At 44.5% G+C, this 20,378-nt stretch overlaps 1 protein-coding gene across 2 annotated transcripts; it reads right to left on the bottom strand.

Moving 5' to 3' along the window:
* Window positions 1-2,787: 2,787 nt before the first annotated feature.
* LOC309377701 (uncharacterized protein) lies at window positions 2,788-14,751 on the bottom strand. 2 transcript variants are annotated; one of them, XM_081925369.1, is made up of 8 exons: window positions 14,606-14,751; window positions 14,384-14,509; window positions 12,567-12,785; window positions 10,262-10,369; window positions 7,635-7,721; window positions 5,496-5,656; window positions 4,082-4,185; window positions 2,788-3,099 (listed from the first exon to the last, which is right to left on the bottom strand). In XM_081925369.1, the coding sequence occupies exons 3-8, from the start codon at window positions 12,781-12,783 to the stop codon at window positions 2,934-2,936; spliced, it is 843 nt and encodes a 280-aa protein (XP_081781495.1). In that variant the 5' UTR covers window positions 12,784-12,785; window positions 14,384-14,509; window positions 14,606-14,751; the 3' UTR covers window positions 2,788-2,933. The 2 variants fall into 2 exon arrangements, with proteins under 2 accessions (XP_081781495.1, XP_081781496.1); XM_081925370.1 differs by lacking the exon at window positions 14,384-14,509.
* Between the last annotated feature and the right edge of the window lie 5,627 nt (window positions 14,752-20,378).

Genomic DNA, 20,378 nt, shown 5'->3' with positions numbered 1-20,378 from the left:
CAGCACCTGTCAGTACTGCGCCTATCTGATGAGGGCTGTGCACTATCAGTGCTCCCCCAAAGGTCAATTTCCTGCTTTCCAATACTAATTCGGCCGCTGCAGCCACCGCTTGAATGCACGCCGGCCATCCTCTAACCACTGGTTCTAAGGTTGCGCTTAGATAAGCTACTGGCTGATATCGCCCCCCTCTTTTCTGAGCCAGGACTCCTACTGCCGTCTGAGCAGCCACTGTCACATACAAGTGGAACGGCTGCTGTAGATTTGGCAGGGCCAGAGCCGGACTAGTTATTAAAGTTTTCTTAATTCCTTCCCACCTGGCCTTATCTTCCTCGTCCCATTGCACCTCCTCTTGTTTTCCTGTCAGTTTCCTATTCAAAAACTGAGTCAACTTTGAATACTGATCTATCCACAATCTGCAATATCCCAATAATCCTAACATTCTTCTTACATCAGTTTTATCTTTAGGTGGTCGTAGTTCCATGATCCCTTTTACTCTATCTGGGTCTAATTGCCTTATCATCCCAAGCCAACAAAACCTGTCCCAAAGGACTATTTGGATCTATGGGGTCCTTGGTCCCATTACTGGGGCCCCTTCTACATGTACTCTGACTCTTTCCCATACTCTATTATGTCTCTTTCTCATTCACTCACACAATCACGCGGAATCGCCTGGCCGTTTCCCTCGCGGGAGAACGGAACCGCAAGCTAATCCTCCCGCCGGGGTCCCAGGCCCCCCGGTCCACACTCACGCGTCCGTTTGGAACCTCTCTTTCATACAGAGACCACACACCAACAACACCCAATATTCCCCTTCCCAGGGATATATTACCAAGATACTCACCCCCTTCAGTCTAGTGCCTCCTTCTCGGTGGCTGGTAAACTGGCAGGCGTCCCTGCAGGGCGAGGCAGTCCCCGACTGCGGCGGTCCCAGACCACCAGTCTTTCAGAATATCTTAAGTCGGTTCTCCGTCCTTCCAGCTCCCGGAACCTGTCACCGCGGGCCCTGAGCAACAGATCTCTCCGAAAGTCGGAGTGCCGGCTGATCCGTTCCCCAGCCCCCGCCGAGCAGGTCGTCGAGAGCCCCACGTCGTTGGGCGCCAAAAATTGTGAGAAGTTACTTACGTGGACTTACAATGAGACAAGGAGACACCGAGATAAGGTCTATTACTTCCCTTTTATTATAACGCGTTTGCAAAGGCGGGCTCCCCATCCCAGGGTGGTACGAAGAGCCCCGAACAATGGACGGGCAAGTGTATTTATCCCTATTGCTGCCGCCCTTCATTCGAAGCTTGGCTTACAATCTGTCTAATCATCAAAGACATGGTACTAATACATCATCCATTCTACACTCTCTAAACCTAACCTTATTTAGAGACTCTTTCTACTTCCTTATCTTGTTGACCTGGCTCCCCCACCGCTGGAATTTACAACAGCCCAACGCTGGAATTTACGACTGAGTTCGAGGCACACCTTTTTACTCCTTCTCACATTATATAAAGAAAAGAGCATGGGTTGAACTATGGAAAGCACACAAGGAAAATTATTTATGTATGTTTCTAGGTATGTAGGTTCTCCCAACATTTCCTGGCAGTTGAGGGGTGGAGCGGGCAGCAAACACAACAGGTAGCCTGAATATTGCCATGGCATGCTATCTTCAACAGAGTAGCCACTGCCAGCCATGACCTGGGAGGAAAGTGGTAACCCTTTGATGCCCCCCCAGCCCTCATGCTGCCTTCCCAAAGCCAGCTAAGTGAGGTGCCCAACTTTCAGAAGGAGGTGCGAGCCTCTGGCAGGGTCCTAGAGTCCTCCTACCTCCTTCCCAAAGCTGGCAAAGCACTAACTGAGCTTTGGGAAATAATAATAATAATAATAATTTTTTATTTATACCCCGCCCTCCCTGGTTCAAAAACTGGGCACTTTAAAACACTTAATTACAAAAGCAGCATAAAATACAGTATAAAAACATGAATAACAATCAAAAATCAATTAGATAATCCCCAGGGCTAGCTGGCTGAATTGATCCTACTTGGGCCAGCGAGGAGGCCAGGGGAGAATTAGCTGTGGGGTCTCAGAGCAGGTAATCTTCATAAAAGGGGAGAGGGAGGGAAGAGAAGGGAAATAAAAGATCAGACTGAATTCAAATTACAGGCCCGATGGAAGGAGGTTAAATCCTGCAGGGCCCTGGTCTCCTGGTACAGAGCATTCCACCAGGTCGGAGCCATCAGTGAAAAGGCCCTGGCCCTGGTGGAGGACAGTCTGACTTCCTTAGGGCCCGGGACCTCTAAACTATGGTTGTTCATGGACCTTAAGGTCCTCTGTGGGGCAGATCAGGAGAGGCAGTCCCGTAGAAGCAGCAAGGAAGCAACTGTGACAGCAGGGACCCTTCCCAACAAAACTAAGACATTTCTTAATTTAGTTAGGTATTAGTGCAACTGCAGTGCTTAAATGGAGACCCTCCTAGTGTCCCTGTTTTCCAAAGACAGTCCCGGATTTACAGAAGCTGTCCCAGTTTCTGATTTGACCCCAGAACGTCCCACTTTTCCTTAGGGCAACCCTATTTTCAGCAGAGAAATATTGAAGGGGGTGTCTCTAATTTTCATCGGAGAAATGTTGGAGGGTATGTTAAGTGTCCATCGTATCTGGGAAGAGCACCAGAACAACTGGTCATGCTCTGTGACTTGCTAGCAGCCCTGCCAGGTCCAGTAGGTGCCAGTTTCCAGGTACCCATCACCTGAGAAACAGATCCCCACAGCCAACAGATAATAACAAAGCACACTCTAATCTCTCTTGGTTTCAGGCAGCTAAAGGAACGGTGCTTGGAGGGAATCGGACGTTTATGTTTATTCTGTAGCTCTGAAGGCTTTCCATGGGGTTGGATGGTGAAATGCAAAGCATTCTGTCTTCACTTCACTCAAGTGTTGGTTCCCCCAACTTTACAGTTCTTCAATATCCAGGTTTTCCTTACAAACCCATCTGCGCTGTTCGTGACAGTAGGCATCGTTCCAGTTATATTTGTTACTTGCAGGCACGATGGAGACACAGTCCTCCTCTATTTCTCTGTTTTGCTGTCTGTGGGGAGGCTCATTGTGAGACCAGTACCTGCAGAAAGACTTCCCATTAAACAGGAAAGATAGAGACAGGCTGGGTCTATCAAGGAGGAGGAAGCAAGGCATGCTGAGACCTGTGGGGTGAGAATGGAATGCAGCCCCCTTGGATTGTGGGGGGCAGGAGGGCCATATTTTTAGACGCTCCCCAACATCATCATCATCATCATCACTATTATTATTAAAAAGAAATCCCTGCAAGTTGGGAAGCGTAACACAGAAACTTAACCACACCTCAAAATAACTATGGGATGGGTGTCTCCTTTTCTCAGGAAGAAGAGAGGCTGTATTAGACTGTATTTGGACCCTTGCAAGATTCTGAATAGGGACATGGGTGGCACTGTGGGTTAAACCACTGAGCCTAGGGCTTGCCGATCAGAAGGTTGGTGGTTTGAATCCCTGTGATGGGGTGAGCTCCCGTTGCTCGGTCCCTGCTCCTGCCAACCTAGCAGTTCGAAAGCACACCCAAGTGCAAGTAGACAAATATGTACCACTCCGGCGGGAAGGTAAACGGCATTTCCGTGCGCTGCTCTGGTTCGCCAGAAGCGGCTTTGTCATGCTGGCCACATGGCCCGGAAGCTGTACGCCGGCTCCCTCGGCCAGTAAAGTGAGATGAGCACCGCAACCCCAGAGTCGGCCACGACTGGACCTAATGTTCAGGGGTCCCTTTACCTTTACCTTTTAAGATTCTGAATAGTGTGGGACATTTGACAGCCAAGTAAGTGTGCTCGTCTATACCTGGGAAAGAACCATCTGAACACCATAATACAGTGCATATCTTAGAACATGGAAAGAAGGTGTTCAGGGGTTTACTCCATTATGCGCCTCCTGCCTCCACATATACACACACCCTGGTCCATGAATGTCCGTGACACAGGAAACACTCCTGTGTGAAATGCTGCGGCCATTTCTGCAAGACTTGACTTTTCCTCTAGTGTTTGGGAACAATTCCTCGACACCGCCTATTTCAGACTTACTCTTTTTTAAATCGGGAGCCATCTGTCCATTCCCATTTGCCTTCCTCCGTTTCATCTGTAAGGCCAATCCAAGTGGGGTCACTGAGCAGGGAAGTGACAAAGTTCTGTAGAAAGAAGGAACAACCTCACTTGACATTGGAAAGAGACAACAGCCTGCCTGGGGTAAGCCTTCACAGATTTGCTAACGTAACCCTAAATGTGTGGTAAGAAAAGTTAGGTTCTGTTAAGTATTATTGGTTTAATTGTCACAGAGATGGAAAATGGCTAGAGGTATATTGCTGAAAGGTTTAACATGGGGCTATATTAAAGCCAAGAACAGCACTCTGAGCTCTTGCTGAGTTGAGAATTAACTGATGGTTGTTCTCTGGTAGCTAACATGTGAGTGTTGTAACCTTAGATCATGTGAGAGGTGTTGGGTTGCAAATTCTCCATCTTGAAAGCTTCCTTTGTCTCCTAAACTCTATGGAATGAGGCTGCAAATGAAGTTCTCCTGAAGGGAGAGTAAGCAGCCTAAAGCCAATGGAGGCCGGAATGAAGGCTATGGGGAGAAACAGACCTCTGCTTCTCGGTCTGCTTGGGTCATTTCATCTTTTCTAAGATGTTGAGCCTGTGCTGGACAGCACAAGACAATGTATAGATATTTTGATTGTATCTTTGATGCTTGTGTTCTGTTTTTGAAGAGTTCTGCCAGTAAAACTTTGAATAATATTTTTATGGGCCAGGACAAGGCTTCATTGCCAAAGGCCTCAGTACTTATGCTTCCAGTCGCTTCAAACTGCACAGCATTAATATCTGCAACAGGTTCAGTGTAACCCACATAAACAATTTTCATTTTAAAAAATTCTCTGCCCCAGGTTCTGAGCCAAGAAACTGCTTACACAACTGTAATGGAGCCTCTGCAGGTTGCAAAATATTCTGGGCTGTGTTCTATAATGACTTTACATTGAGATGCTACCATTGCCTACTGGGCTTCACCATCGCTGCATGTGCAATGGGATTGTGCCAAAGAACCATGTTCTCCTGTTCCAGAAAGGTCAGCCGTGGAGGGACAAATGCCTTTCAGTGAAAGCTGCCTGTCATTTCTAACTTAATTGAAGAGCCTCTTGTAAGCTTTCATGGAGGCCCGGGACTATTTGGGACAGAATTTTCAAGCCATTGCATTGATGCTACAAAGGCAGAATAGTAGCAAAATCATCGAGTTGGAAGATACCCTGCGGATTTTCTAGCCCAACCCCCTGCAATGAAGGAATAAGCAGCTGTCCCTTACAGGAATCAAACCTGCAACCTTGGTGCTATTAGCACCACACTCTAACCAACCGAGCTATCCAGCTGGGATGTGTGGATAGGAAGCAGGCAAGAAATCGTACAATATTTGCATGCGAGAACAGAAAAAAGAGAAGCAGATGTCTATAACCTGTTCTTCATCAGTCAGGATGGAGGCCAAGTGGGCATCTCTGGACTCGCAGAAATTCTCAGCATCATACCAGCTCTTTTTTCCTTTTGAAATGTAGTAGAGATTCCTCCCAAAAGCATCCCACCTACCAGAAGACTTCCCACCTTTAATGAAGAAGGATTCTAAGAAGAAATAAGTAGGAAGAAGAGGATAATGTATTCTCTTCTGTATATAGTTGAATTCAAGCCCTGCTCATCCCTGAGGAACAATGGGTGATGTGGGGTAATTCTTGCAGTTTAGCCTACCTCCAAGGGTTCTTGTGCCAATAAATTGGATAATCCAATCCACACTGCTCTGAGCTCCTTATGGGAAGGGAGGGACCCCAAATATAAGAAATAGTGGGAATTGCTGCAGAACCCACTTCTGGGTCCCATTAGAACTGAATTCATATTTCCCCATTTTCTGTGAGCCCAGGAACACCAACCCATCACTTCAGCACATGCTTAAAATCTAGAGCTCTGCTCCACAGTGAGGTGGAGCCAAGGTCCTCTTGCAGCAGAACCATGACCCTCCCAGCCAGCACTTTCTGAAATAATGCATGACCTGAAACACAACCATTCCCCGAATTTTCTGAATTTTGAATTTCAGTTCTCCAGCCAAGGAATTTCACAAAAATGCATATACTAAAGTGAAGTTTGTGTTAAATGCTTATGTCTTGCGGAGGTAGCACACAAGAATGCATCTTGTGAGCTGAAATCATTTTGCCAAAGTATATATATATAGCACAATTTCATATGACTATGTGCATATGAGGAAGAAACCTGCTCCAAAATGCTGGTTTGTTTTCATGAGAACCTTTTCTTTAAAAAACAAAACAAAAAACAAATCGCAAGTGGATGTGAAAATCTTGAGAAGACCAGACAAATGAGAAGCTGAGACAAACCAAAACTGACACATGCTTCCATCCCCAGAGGGCAGAAGCTGAGAGAGGTCTGACCGTGAGAGAGAGGGTTTTGCATACATCTGCCCAGGGATCTGAATGCTGATATTGTCAGTAATTTATGCACTCTGCAACATTTAATTGAAATACCCTGGTCAGGGCCATGCACCTGGTCTGTCTCGTACCTACGGGACCGCCTCTCCCGTTATGCCCCACGGAGAGCCTCAAGGTCCATAAATAGCAACACCCTAGTGGTCCCAGGCCCTAAGGAAGTTAGATTGGCTTCAACCAGAGCCAGGGCCTTTTCAGCACTGGCCCCGGCCTGGTGGAACGCTCTGCCTCATGAGACCAGGGCCCTGCAGGATCTGATTTCTTTCTGCAGGGCCTGTGAGACAGAGTTGTTCCGCCTGGCCTTTGGCTTGGAACCAATTTGATTCCCTCCCTCTCTTTCTTTTTTCTTTTCCTTATCCTCCTGCAATGAGGCTACATTTTAATATTTTAATGTTTCAATATTTTAATGTTGTATTTTAATTTTGTTTTTAAGTTGTAATCATTCAACTTGTTTTTATTATTGCTTGTAAGCCGCTCTGAGCCTGGCCTGGCTGGGGAGGGCGGGGTATAAATAAAAATTATTATTATTATTATTATTATTATTATTAAGCTCAAGGACACTGGAGCTCAGAAGCTGTAAATTCAGTTTGGCCTTGGTACAGTAAGTGGCAGCAAAGGTGCCAACTCCTTGGGGCCCTGGGTGCCTGGGCACCCACAAAATTCCCCACAAAGCGGCTGGGCACTCACAAATTTCGGTGCATGGCACCCATGGCCCTGGGCACCCACAGTTGTGGGGCCAAGATGGCACTCCTGCGTGGCAGGCAGTTCGAGGTGAACAGTAGTAGTGGTGGATGCAACAGAGAGAAAAGCAACAAAGAAAAGGATTCTGTTTTGTATATAGTTTTCTGTCTTTCAATAAAATGCCATCAAATATTCAAATGCAGGCGCTTCTGCCTGTTTGCGCAATCTGTTTGCGCCAGAGCCAACAGATGTGTTTCATAACTTCCTCTCTGTGCCACATCTGGTGTTCAACCAAAGTGGCCTCTAATCTTTGTGCCTGCCAGCCGGGGGGGGGGGGTGTCCTTTTTGCAATTTAAGCATGCGCCTCTTGCCATTTGATCGCCCTTGCATTCTCAAAAAGTGCTGAGTTCAGGCATGCAGCTACTTACGGTACTTCAGTTTCCGTTTCTTGTAGGCCTTTTCAGCCTCTTCTAAAAGGTCTGGCAATGTCTTCACTTCTTCTGCTACCTGCAGGGCTATAAGCATTCCCACAGTTAGAAGGTTTCTTCTTCACCTTCAACACCACAGACACATTCGCTTGTTATAGTTAAGTATTTATATCTTAGCCTTACAACCAGGGAAGTCTGGTGTGAGAACAAAACTAGATAGCTAGATAGCTAGATGATAGATAGATAGATAGATGATAGATAGATAGATAGATAGATAGATAGATAGATAGATAGATAGATAGATAGATAGATGATAGATAGATGATAGATAGATGATAGATAGATAGATGATAGATAGATAGATAGATAGATAGATAGATAGATAGATAGATAGATGATAGATATAGAGATAGATAGATGATAGATGATAGATGATAGATAGAGATAGATAGATAGATAGATAGATAGATAGATAGATAGATAGATAGATGATAGATATAGAGATAGATAGATGATAGATAGATAGATAGATAGATAGATAGATAGATAGATAGATAGATAATTGATAGATGATTGATAGATAGATAGATAGATAGATAGATAGATAGATAGATGATAGATAGATAGATAGATAGATAGATAGATAGATAGATGATAGATAGATAGATAGATAGATAGATAGATAGATAGATGATAGATAGATAGTAGATAGATAGATAGTAGATAGATGGTAGATTAGATAGATAGATGATAGATAGATAGATAGATAGATAGATAGATAGATAGATAGATAGATAGATGATAGATAGATAGATAGATAGATAGATAGATAGATAGATAGATAGATGATAGATAGATAGATGATAGATAGATAGATGATAGATAGATAGATAGATAGATAGATAGATAGATAGATAGATAGATAGATAGATGATAGAGATAGATAGATAGATATAGATAGATGATAGATGATAGATGATAGATGATAGATAGATAGATAGATAGATAGATAGATAGATAGATAGATAGATATAGATAGATAGATAGATAGATAGATAGATAGATAGATAGATAGATGATAGATGATAGAATATTATTGTCAGAAAAATGGAAGCAAGAAGAATTACTGACGAAAGAAGAATGGCAAATGAAATTAATGGGCTATGCAGAATTAGATAAATTAACAGGAAGGATTCGAAACCTGTGGGATCAGAGATTCTTAGAGGACTGGAGTAAATATTTGAATTATTTGAAAAGCAATTGTGATAAACAGATTACGCTAGTAGGACTGCAAGAAGTTCTGCAAGGAGGACTTTTTGAAATATTGCAAGGAAGGCTTTGAAAAGAATTATTAGTTAAGGACAATTAAAAGTAAAAGAGAAATTAAGAAATGGAGAATAGGTGATAAAGAACGGAAAATCATCAGAGGTTGTTGACGGAAGTCTAAAACATTGTATAAGAAGTTATGTTAAATGATTGTTGGAACTTATATGTTTTAAAATTAATAAATATATATATTTAAAAAGATAGATGATAGATAGATAGATATAGATATAGATATAGATATAGATATAGATATAGATATAGATATAGATAACAGAACCCACCCAGCCTTCCTCTGCATGTGACTAGAGGTGGGCGTGGCCTCACCTGTGCAGGTAACAACAAAAGCACAGGGCAGGGCAGCCATCTCTCTCTCTTTCACCACATGCATCGAAGAAGCAACATCTGCTTAGCCAAAGATCCTCTCTTGGCCTCCAGCCAAAAGAGGACAAAGGGACTGTCTCCTTATGAGATAGTTTCCAGGTGTATGTTACTTTTCTAAGCTAAGTCTGCCTTCTGGGATCCCATTGTGAACAGAATGTGAGTAAACTCTTTTTATACTTTTATAGAAGACTGTGTTGTGCCTTATCTTTTATGAGGGAATAAGGGGGAAATACCAGAACAGTTATTATAGAGGCTTTAGCGAGCCTGAGCAAACGCATCCGCTGCAAGTTTAAAAAGGGGGATGTTACTCTGCTAAATTGTGAACTTGTTTACACAAGTTGGAAAGGCTATAATCAAACAATATATCCTCTCCTGCATTCCTGAACATTCCCACATTGTGGACCTTACTCCCTGTGAACACACACAAGATGGATAACTCTTAGGCTCTACACTTTGCTTATCAGGCTCCTGCTGTCTCTGGAGGCTCTCATGAGATCTCACAGGGCCATGAGAGATCTCAAAAGAGACTCTAGAGCACATGGGAGAAGATGCCCAGAGCCCAGTAAGCAAAGTAGAGAGGTTAAAAGCTATTCTTGTGCCAGGAAAACTCATTGCAAAAAGAGCTTTTAAGCGCTATGCCTTACACGCATTCAATTCATGTAATTTCAACTGACTGGCCCATCCAGCACATAAATTTGAAATCTTGCAAGTTAAATGCTTGTAAGTTGCAAATTACTTGTATACCTGGGGTACACAGAAGAAGTGACATTTTCCATAAAGCCTGACCAAAAGTCTACATCTGTGTCTTATCTGCGATGCCTTCAAGGCAGTCCTTCATATTTGCTTCAGTGGAATGGAAGCAGCCCCCATCCCCTTTTAAAACCCAGTCAGGAACAAACCATCCTTGCTTTTCCACTTACCATTTTCGGAATTGATCTTAGGACGGTTTAGTGAGGCAGCCATTGTGCTCCTCAGCGTGATCAACGAATCTGTGCGAGGATCTTTAGGTGCTCTTTTCAGCTTGTGATCTAAAGTTATAAAGACAAGGATGAGTGCTAAGATTTGCAGGTGCCCAATTTCTGCCCCAGTCTGCTTCATTTGATACCTAGGAGCCTACGAAGGACTTTTCACTTCCAGGAGGCAAAGGTCAATACCCCACTGAGGACCTCTTGCCCTGCCCCAAAGTGGTTGCGGCAACCCAGTCAGATGGGAGTATTATTATTATTATTATTATTATTATTATTATTATTATTATTTGCATCATCTTCATTTCAATACCCTCCATTTTTCTAATCTTAAATGTAATGCTCCATCTCTATTATTATTATTATTTTTAAAGACTCGTGAAAATTCTTCAGCTTTCTCCTGTGAATTGCTCATAATAAGCACATTTGTGTATGCTGTTTTGAGTAATGCACACACATTTTTTCCCCTAATATCTTACAAATTTCTCCTACAATGACTTTTAAATGGGACATTCATTTTTATGCACATTTCCTGTGTTCTATACATTTTCATAAATCCTGGCATCGGAAAATTCAGAGATGTGCTAATTTCTGAGAGCGGCTGTATGTTGGTGCAGATAGATTCAGTGTCAAATGTTACTTGGACTGAGTTTCTCCCCCATCGCTGGACCCAACAAAGAATATTTGTATTACTGGTTGGGTTTTAAACCCAGCACGAGGTCTTAAATGAAGTTCTCTTGGTGCATTGCATGTGTGAAGGAGTTCTACAGCTTGAAGGGAAACACTGTCTGCCACTCACCCCCTCCAGGGGTTGTGACTCTCACTGCCCCTGTCCCCTCCCCATGTCCACCTGTTTAGCACTGAAGTCTGCAAAGCGATGGCTCCATGGCTCTCATCTGCCATTGATCCATGCATAAGATTGTCATATTTCAAAAAGTGGAAATCTGGATACAAAAGGTTGGTGTGTTTTGTTTGCAAAATCTCAAATCACCTTTAGTTTTGCCGGCTATGTCCAGGAAATTCCAGACATATGGCAACTCTCTCCATGCAACATCAGCTGTAGAGGCCAGCAGTGGGGACTTGGGTTTGAACCCCTCAAAGTGCAAAGGGCTTGAGGGGGCCACTTGGGAAAGCCTCATCTCTGGTGCATGAAGAACACCCAGCTTTTCTGGCCACATGACCAGGGATCCTGCCAACCGTCCCTTCTCATATTCACCAAGGGCACAGCCAACAGATGCATTCTAGATGTGGGGTGGCCTTCAGGCCCAACCCTGCGCTCCCTTGCTCACTAGGGCTGGGAGATATATTGATATACTGTCCAAAACCAGTTTGAAGTCCATATCGTGATATCAGTTTCATAATTTTTGACCTTGTTAGGATTCTTGCTCCATGTTTGCAGTCATGGGATTGTAATATATCCCATGACGGTGTATGTTTTCATTCCACAGTGTGGGAAGTGACGGAGACAGGATGTTAATGTTACTGTGTTCCGTGAAGTGGGACTATTGTCCTTTGTCCTTCCTCTCTTTGCTGTTTGATGAGAAAGAGGAAGGAACTAAGTCAGAATGCTCCGAGTGTATTATATGTAAATGTAGATTAGCCAAAATGCTGTCCTACTGAGGTCTGTTACGCAAACTGTGAATACTCTGTGGATCCCTAAGTGTGCTGATGCTTCTTGGTTTCAGTCACTGTGATGTTCAGGCTGAAGAAAGCTTTTGAAGCTTCCGAACGATCAACCAGGAGGGAGAGAACATGCCAGTCAGGCATGCCAGTCTCTGCCAGGGTTCTACACGAGGGTAGGACGGTCCTAACATATATCGCGAACCATGACGTGTGTGCTATGCAAAAATCACAATGTCAGGGAAACCATGAAGCCAGCCAATGCTCCATCTTTATTTCAGACATTGTGATATATTGGTATATCGAAATGCTTAGCTAGTGATATACAGTATCACAATGTTGGAAACCAGACCGCCCAGCCCTAGGTAACAGTCTGGCCTATATACTCATAGTGACTGTAGAGTTGGAAAAGACCCAAAGGGTCCATAGCTGTCAACTTTTCCCTTTTCTTGTGAGGAATCCTATTCAGAATAAGGGAATTTTCCCTTTAAAAAAAGGGAAACGTTGACAGCTATGAAAGGGTCATCGAGCCCCAAACCCTGCAATGAGAATCTAGTCCCCCTTCAGCAGGAAAACCCAAGTAGGACAATTTATTCAGGATTGTTCAGGGGAGTGCATGATCAGGGGGAGCTGAACTTACAGGAAACACCCATCCCGATTGCCACGCCAATTAAGGTTATTATAGCGATAGTGATGACAGTCCACACGACTTTCACGCGGGTTTCATTCATGAGAAGAACGATAGGTTTTCGTGGCGGTGGCGGTGGCGGTGGCGATCCTGGTGTGGGTGCTTTTTTCTTTGGAGGGGCTTTTGCTTTCGGATTTGCTTTCGGTTTTGCTTTCGGTTTAGGTGCCATAGCTTGAATGACAAAAGAAATTAAACAAAAAAAAACTGAGTGTGAAGATGACTCATCGAGGGAAGATTTACCATCAGGTTCACTTTTGCCCATCTGGGGTTTATTTACTTATTTACAAACTTTTTTTGAATTAAAAAAAACCCCATAGCAAATGTAAAGTGTTGTCTTCTGCGACAAACGCATGTACAGATGTTAAACCTTGTAATCATCGGGCTGTACAGTGAAGTCTAAGCGGTATACAATCAATAGTTTGGAAAAATGGGCAGATCAGCCCAAATGCATATCTCTCAAGGGAAGAACAGAAAGAGGCTCTCCAGCCTTCTATTTGCTAGCCTCTCTAGCCTTGTTAGGAAGGCTGACAGATAGAAGGCCGGAGACTTCATTTCATACTCTAAACTGGACTGAGTTAGAATCATAGAATCATAGAGTTGGAAGAGACCACAAGGGCCATCGAGTCCAACCCCCTGCCAAGCAGGAAACACCATCAGAGCACTCCTGAGATATGGTTGTCAAGCCTCTGCTTAAAGACCTCCAAAGAAGGAGACTCCACCACACTCCTTGGCAGCAAATTCCACTGTTGAACAGCTCTTACTGTCAGGAAGTTCTTCCTAATGTTTAGGTGGAATCTTCTTTCTTGTAGTTTGGATCCATTGCTCCGTGTCCGCTTCTCTGAAGCAGCAGAAAACAACCTTTCTCCCTTCTCTATGTGACATCCTTCTATATATTTGAACATGGCTATCATATCACCCCTTAACCTCCTCTTCTCCAGGCTAAACATGCCCAGCTCCCTTAGCCGGGAACTCTGTAAAAGGACGACTACAGACTTTGGTGTTCTGGAGCAGTGCATACTCCGCTGATCGCACTGGTCAAAGGATGGTGTGGTACCAACAACCAACAGTGGGCCCAAGGCTAACATTTTCTGGGCCAGTTGGCTTCTACAAGTCATGGCACACACTTCCGCTTGTTCCCTGATTTCTAGATACAGGTCTGAGTGGTTTCCCCTTTGCCCTGCTGCTTTCCGATTTAACACTGAATCGGAACAAATGGCACCCTTTGGGAACCTGGTTGCTGCTGGTTCTGATTCAGAGGTAAACCACAGTTTGCCCAGGGGAAAAGTTGCAGGTGGAACATGTGTGAATGAGCCATCAGACAGAAGACAGATTACTGTATCATTGTTACGAAACGATATAAATCAAGACCCTAGGAAGACAAAGCCATCTTTCTTTGTTATTCTTGTTATCACCCTCCGATGCTCAGTTCAGCGTTCCGTAAGTGCTATATTCCACATACATCGGATCCAAGTTTCGGTGGTGCTTTTCTCCCCCAGTTGGAAGCAACTATTTGTCTCGCTGCTGTCATAAGAAAGAAGATCAACTCTTTACGCTTAACATTTGGATTGATATGGTTTTCCACTGACTCCACAGCTAACACGGGATCGGGAAAAAGACGCTGCTCTGTAACAACGGGGAAATTGGCACTGTGCACAACACCCAATCAGCAGTGGGAACTGTCAACATTGAGTGGTCACAAAGCAACAGCCGGTTGCACGTGCAAAGGTGATTATTATTATTATTAATTTAATTTATATACCGCCCTATACCTGGGGGTCTCAGGGTGGTTCACGAGAGGCAGATCTTAGGAGGGAAACATCTTCAAGTTGCAGAAGGCTGGAAAAAGAGCAGCTGCTTTTAGCAATTTAAAAAGTTATCCGATGAAATTGTTCTCTCTGCGAAGGGCCAGAAAGAAACCATCTAAACTCTAGTAACTGGAGGCTGAAGTGAAATACTCTGGGATTGCAGCATTAGGGGGCCGCATACTGTACCTTCTCCTTTATCTTAGGATTCCCTGCCAGGATACCATTAAAGGCTATCACTTGCTCTTCCTCCGAGTTTGATGCAATTGATTCCTGCAATACTTCTCATCCGCATTGCCCATCACCACTCCCTCCTCCTGCCTTACTAACTTCCTTTGTTTTCTCAATGTGGTGCATGCGACAGCCCCGGGAGTCCAGCTGCTTGCTGATTGGCTGCCTGCTCTCCCCTCCCACCATTCACAATCTCACCTGTAGCTGAAAGGTAAGGTGAATTGTGATGGCATTTGGGGGTGGGGAGGCAGGGTGAGGCAGCAGTCTTTGGCATCCCATGTCAAAGAAAGTGGAGCAAGACCATCCCCACCCATCTTGGGCAATGGTATCAACAAGCTCCTCACCTGCTTGGTGAGACTAGCCGTCTCCCATCTTCCTAGTCCCTGGAAATATTTTGGGCTGAAATCAGGTTTTGGGCTGTATGAGACAGTTGGGGAACAGTCATTGGGGGATCTGAAGCAAAGTTTCATCTGTACACTGATGACACACTGCTCTTTCTTTGTACCATCTGAATTGGAAGTGGAAGTGAAGTTGGTTGGTTCTGCATTGATACCTGAGTGCAGCGGTGGACCGGATGGAGGTCAATCAACTGGTTTTAATTTTTTAAAAAAAAAAATTATTGCCATTTAAAAACCTTACAGATTTTACACCATCTTTTCTCTTTACAATTACATCCATAATCTATTTTTCTTTCCTTACGGCTCTGTGAGTGCATGGCTCCTGTGTCCTGGAGATTGTTAGGATATTCTGTTCCACCTTAAGTACAGGCATGGCTGTTGTGTGTCACATGCCTGTTTACACTCCAGCACAGCTTGCTGGGAACTTCCCTTTGTGTAGAGCTTTTGCTTATGCTGCTTGCTTTTGGACACGAAGGAGAGAAGACATGTTTTCCTTTTGTCCTGCTGTACGCTGAATAAACTGCTTGCAAATATGCTCGCATATGTTACGATATTGAAGCAATGCTGCTGCAAAGTCCTAGCTTGAAAAGTAAACATGATGGGAATGTTGGGACTGTCTGTGGGAAACAGAGGGACAGTTATTTCACAGTGGGAAGCACCGGAATTAGCTCAGAGTGTAATATGAGCTGTACAGGAAGTGTTTGTCACTACACTGCTGGAGTTTGAAGAGAGCAGTCATGTTTTTTGTAACGCTGCAAAGACAGAAATAAAAGCATGTAAATACGTTTCTGTCTATCTCTTTCCCCTGCCTGGGGGAGGCAGGAAAGAGGGGTGTGTTCTTCCCACGTTTGAGAAGAATCGCCGATCGAGACCTTGCCTGTGTCTGCTGGGGAATGCAGCCAGGGAGGTCAACAGGGAATCAAGCCAGGTGCCTGGGATTGTTGCCAGTTTCTCATGATATGGGCTTGAATTTCCCAACATCATATGCCTCTCCTGCCACTTCTGTTGTGCGTTTACTCTGCTGAAGGCTTCTGACGCTCAGGTCACAGTTTCATGCTGATCCAAGGACTAGAGATCGCTCGGCACACCGGCCGGTGGGCTGGGACCTGCTGGGGCCTGCCAATTATCCCTGATTCCTTGGCTGCATCACAACAAAGATAGGTTAGTTACCTTTTTTGGACAGGGTTGAATTGCTTCAGAAGGAAGAAGCATGTAGTTTGCAAGTACCTTTAGATCCATCTCTGTCACTTGAGGGACATAGAACCATAGAATTGTAGTTACAGATAGGTAGCCGTATTGGTCTGCCATAGTCAAAACAAAAAAAATTCCTTCCAGTAGCACCCTAAAGACCAACTAAGTTAGTTCTTGGTATGAGCTTTCGTGTGCATGCACACTTCTTCAGATACACTGAAACAGAAGTTTCCAGACCCTTCTATATAGTGAGAAGGTGGGGAGGGGTATTACTCAGAAGGGTGGTGGGAATGGGTGATTGGCAGATAGCTGTGATGAGCCTGTTGATGACTCTTAACGACTGCAATAGATCTTACAGGAAAAAGCAAGGGGTGAGAAGGTGAAAAATGGCTTTGTCATGTATAATGAGATAAGAATCCAATGTCTTTGTTCAGACCAGGTCTCTCCATGGTTTTAAGTTTGGTGATAAGTTGCAATTCAGCAGCTTCTCTTTCCAGTCTAGACTTCCATAGAATTGTAGAGTAGGATGGGGCCCTGAGAATCATCTGGTCCAATGCAGGAATTGTCGGAGGTTCCGTACGACCGAGCTGTAATGGCTCTCCTCCTCCTCGTATCTTCGGAATCCATCCAGGCTCTCCTCCAACGATGATTAATGACCTAAGCCTTTGATGAGGCTCAGGCACGCTCCCCCATTACGCAGAGTATCCAAACAGCAGAAGGAGCCGAGAAATGTGCTCCATTGCTACGTTTATTCCTAACTACGCAGGATAGAAAAGAATATACATCTGCTCTCTGTGAGCTGTAAGAGACAGTGAACAACTGGAACAAATGGACAGGAAACCAGTAACATCAACATCCATCTCCCGTGAGACTTCCAGCAGTCTGGAATGTCCATAGAGTCTTGCGACTCCAAAAACTGCACAGTGGCATAACAGAAATCTAACAGGAATATGCAGCTGCCCCTTATGAGAATCAAACCTGCAACCTTGGCTTTGTCAACATTATATTCTAACCAACTATCAGTAGCTGGGAGTGCCTTCTTCCAGCTTCAGTTCCTAGGTCACTTATGGATTAAGATAGCTTGGCCATGGTAGCTTGAATTTTTTAAGTATTTTACTGCTGGCATCCCATCTGTCTTGGGGGACAACAGAAGAGCACGACTTCAAGGGTGAAGCCAAACCATTGGAGAGTTACAGCACCTGTTGTGGCCAACTTCTTGTATATTTTGCTTCACTGTAAAACTTTGTGGTATATTTATGAAACAAACAAACAATAAATAAATATAATGAATAAATATAATTTTGCCTAAAATTGCCACCATAACGACAACAGCATATTAATATTGTTGTGAGTTGGGGAGAGGTGTCCTGCATGGTGCCTGAGTTCTTCCGAGTCCCTGGGTTCCATGGATCCAGCAAGGGTTAAACCTAATAGAGGCTCCCACTGTTGAACGAGCCGGGCAGGTTTCTCGGTGAGATTATGGCCCCAAGTGCTATCATTAGTATAACAAAGGAAGTTGCTCTGTGCCAGAGGACAAATGGGTGGGGCCCCTGCCTCCCCTGGCAAGTAGCAAGAAGGGCAACAGTGAGTGCAGGGGTTGTGAGAGAGCTAGAAGAAGGCTGCAGGCAGAAGCCAGGGTGTGAGAGCCATGCTTGCTTTCTGTGGGATTCCAAGGCTGTGACTAGGGGGGAAGCAAGTTGGCATGCATCCAAGGAAACGGGGGCAAATGGCAGGCCCCCAGCTGGCTCCAGCCCATCGGCTGGTGTGCCAGACGATCTCCATTCCTTGGTGCAGCATCATCAACCCAAGCTTCAAAAGCTAGGGCTCACTACTCAACAGAGTAAACCCTACACAACAGAAGTGGCAGGAGAAGTTGTGTGAGCATGTTTACAAGCAGTTTATTCAGCATAGGCAAGGTAAAGGGACCCCTGACCATTAGGTCCAGTCATGGCCGACTCTGGGGTTGTGGCGCTCATCTCGCTTTACTGGCCAAGGGAGCCGGCGTACAGCTTCCGGGTCATGTGGCCAGCCTGACTAAGCCGCTTCTGGCGAACCAGAGCAGCGCATGGGGCCTGGTAGGAATTCTTCCCAATTGGCAATTTCAGCTAATTGGTTTTTCGCCTACCTCATAGCAACTCATCACAAACTCCTTGGTATTGGTGGTTAGGCATTGGTAAGAAGGGGTTAAGAGGATGGGGGGGAGGAAATGCCATCACATTCCCCCCAAAGCTAAGGGTACTCAATAAAGGATTCCGGGGGGCGTGGCCCTGTCCAAAGCCTATGGAGGTGTGGGCCTAAGGCACGCCCCTGAGCGGTGACCCGGGGGAGCTCCTAGTTGACGTGCCTCAACAGGACTCCCCCTTATGGTGTTAACCCATGCCGGTCTTCATGCAATCGGGCTGGAGCTGGTTAGTCAATAGGACCAATGCCTAAGCCAATACCTCTCATTCCTGAAATCAATAAAGTTGTGGCCTAATTTGCCCATTAACCTTAATACTTGGTGTCCAGCGTTTTTATTTCTCTCTGGTGGGGGGCGGGAACTCGCCACGCAATGTACTTTTGCTATATGCCATATAGAATCATAGAATTGTGGAGTTGGAACCCCAAGGGTCCTCTGGTCCAATCCTGTGCAATGTGGGAATCTCTGCTAAAGCATCCATATAGAAGGGATAAGTATTCTTGGGGAGCCAGAAGTCTACTTGACCAGGTGTCCCTCAGATCAATACTTTGGGCACATCTATTTGTGCCATTTCCTGGTAGGCAATTGAATTTCATGCTGGATCCTGTACACTGATTAGCTCAGCAAGACATTGGAAAGGGAAGCAATCCTGTGGAACTAGCAGCAGAAATAGAATGAAATAGAACCCTTTGCATTTCCAAAGTGCTCCTCTCTGGGGACAAATTATTAGGAATCTCGGGGTCACTTCCTAGGAGGTGACTTTGTACAGGTTTAAAATGGTCACTTTGCAATGGACGCTGCCAGCACATTGTCTTGGGGTGGGCCCCAGAATTTATTTTTATTGTGCTATTTATATACTGTGCAGACATAAGGAATCTGGTACGAGTGCTGGATGAAAGAATGAAGAAACTTACGTTTTATTATTCCTGGCAGACAAAGCCATTCTGAGAATAGGCTTGGCCTATGGCCTGTAGGACTGGGCAATATCTGGTTTTCACCATCGTGGTATATCACCAGCTAAGCATTGCGATATACTGATATATCACAGCATCTGAAGTAAGGATAGAGCGATGTAGAGGCATTGCCTGGCTTCACAGTTTTTCCTACATTGTGATTTTTGCTGGTGTCAGTTCTAGGGATTTGCTGCCCCACTGCAGAAGGCAGCAGAGTTCACAGGGGCTGCAGGAACTGAGAGAAGCATTGGTTGACTTCATGGTTTTTCCCATATTGTGATTTTTGCATAGCACACACGTCATGATTCACAATATATTGCCAGGCCAAAAACCAATGCCACAATATGGACTTCATACCAGTTTTGGACGGTATATCGCCCATCCCTAATGGCCAATATGGAGTGAAGAGGTTAGCACACATGCTCAGATACCCTTGAACTAACTAAGCAGGAGGAGAAGAAGCAGGGAAGTGAAGCCTGAAATGAATTGATCCAGCGTACCAACAAAAGTTACTAAATGATAAGGAATCATTGAGGAGAAATGACAGGTCCTCTCTCGGTCGGAGAAATAAAACGAAAACGAAAACCAGGTTAAAAAAAAAGCAAGGCAGGCTTTTTAAGACTCATCTTTATTGATCTGCTGCAAGAAAGTCACTCCCTGCGCCCAACAAAAGGAAGAGAAAGAGCCCTCAACAAAGCCAGGAACAACTTTTAAAACTGCAGAAAGTGTCCAGCGCCATTTGAGGATTGAACATGTTTGTTTATAAAAAGTGGCTTTGTTGGGTGTTATATTTGATTGGATGAAGCAAATAGTGGTTTTATATAGTGGACATATGAAGAATTGAAAACCCTTTACTTTGGCATCTTATTTGTCTTATCTTTATCTTGTAACCTCTTTTCTACTCTTTGTTTATTTCTTTCTTTTTCTATTGCTTTCTCCTCTCCAAAGAGAGGGGTTTGCTCTCCCAGACCTGAAAATGTATTACGAGGCAGCATGTTTGTGTTGGATGA

The sequence above is a fragment of the Podarcis melisellensis genome (genome assembly GCF_964234715.1).
Source record: "Podarcis melisellensis genome assembly, chromosome: 9".
Lineage (NCBI taxonomy): Eukaryota > Metazoa > Chordata > Lepidosauria > Squamata > Lacertidae > Podarcis > Podarcis melisellensis.
Note: the sequence above shows the minus strand (reverse complement) of the source record. Positions and strands in the feature narration are given on the sequence as shown.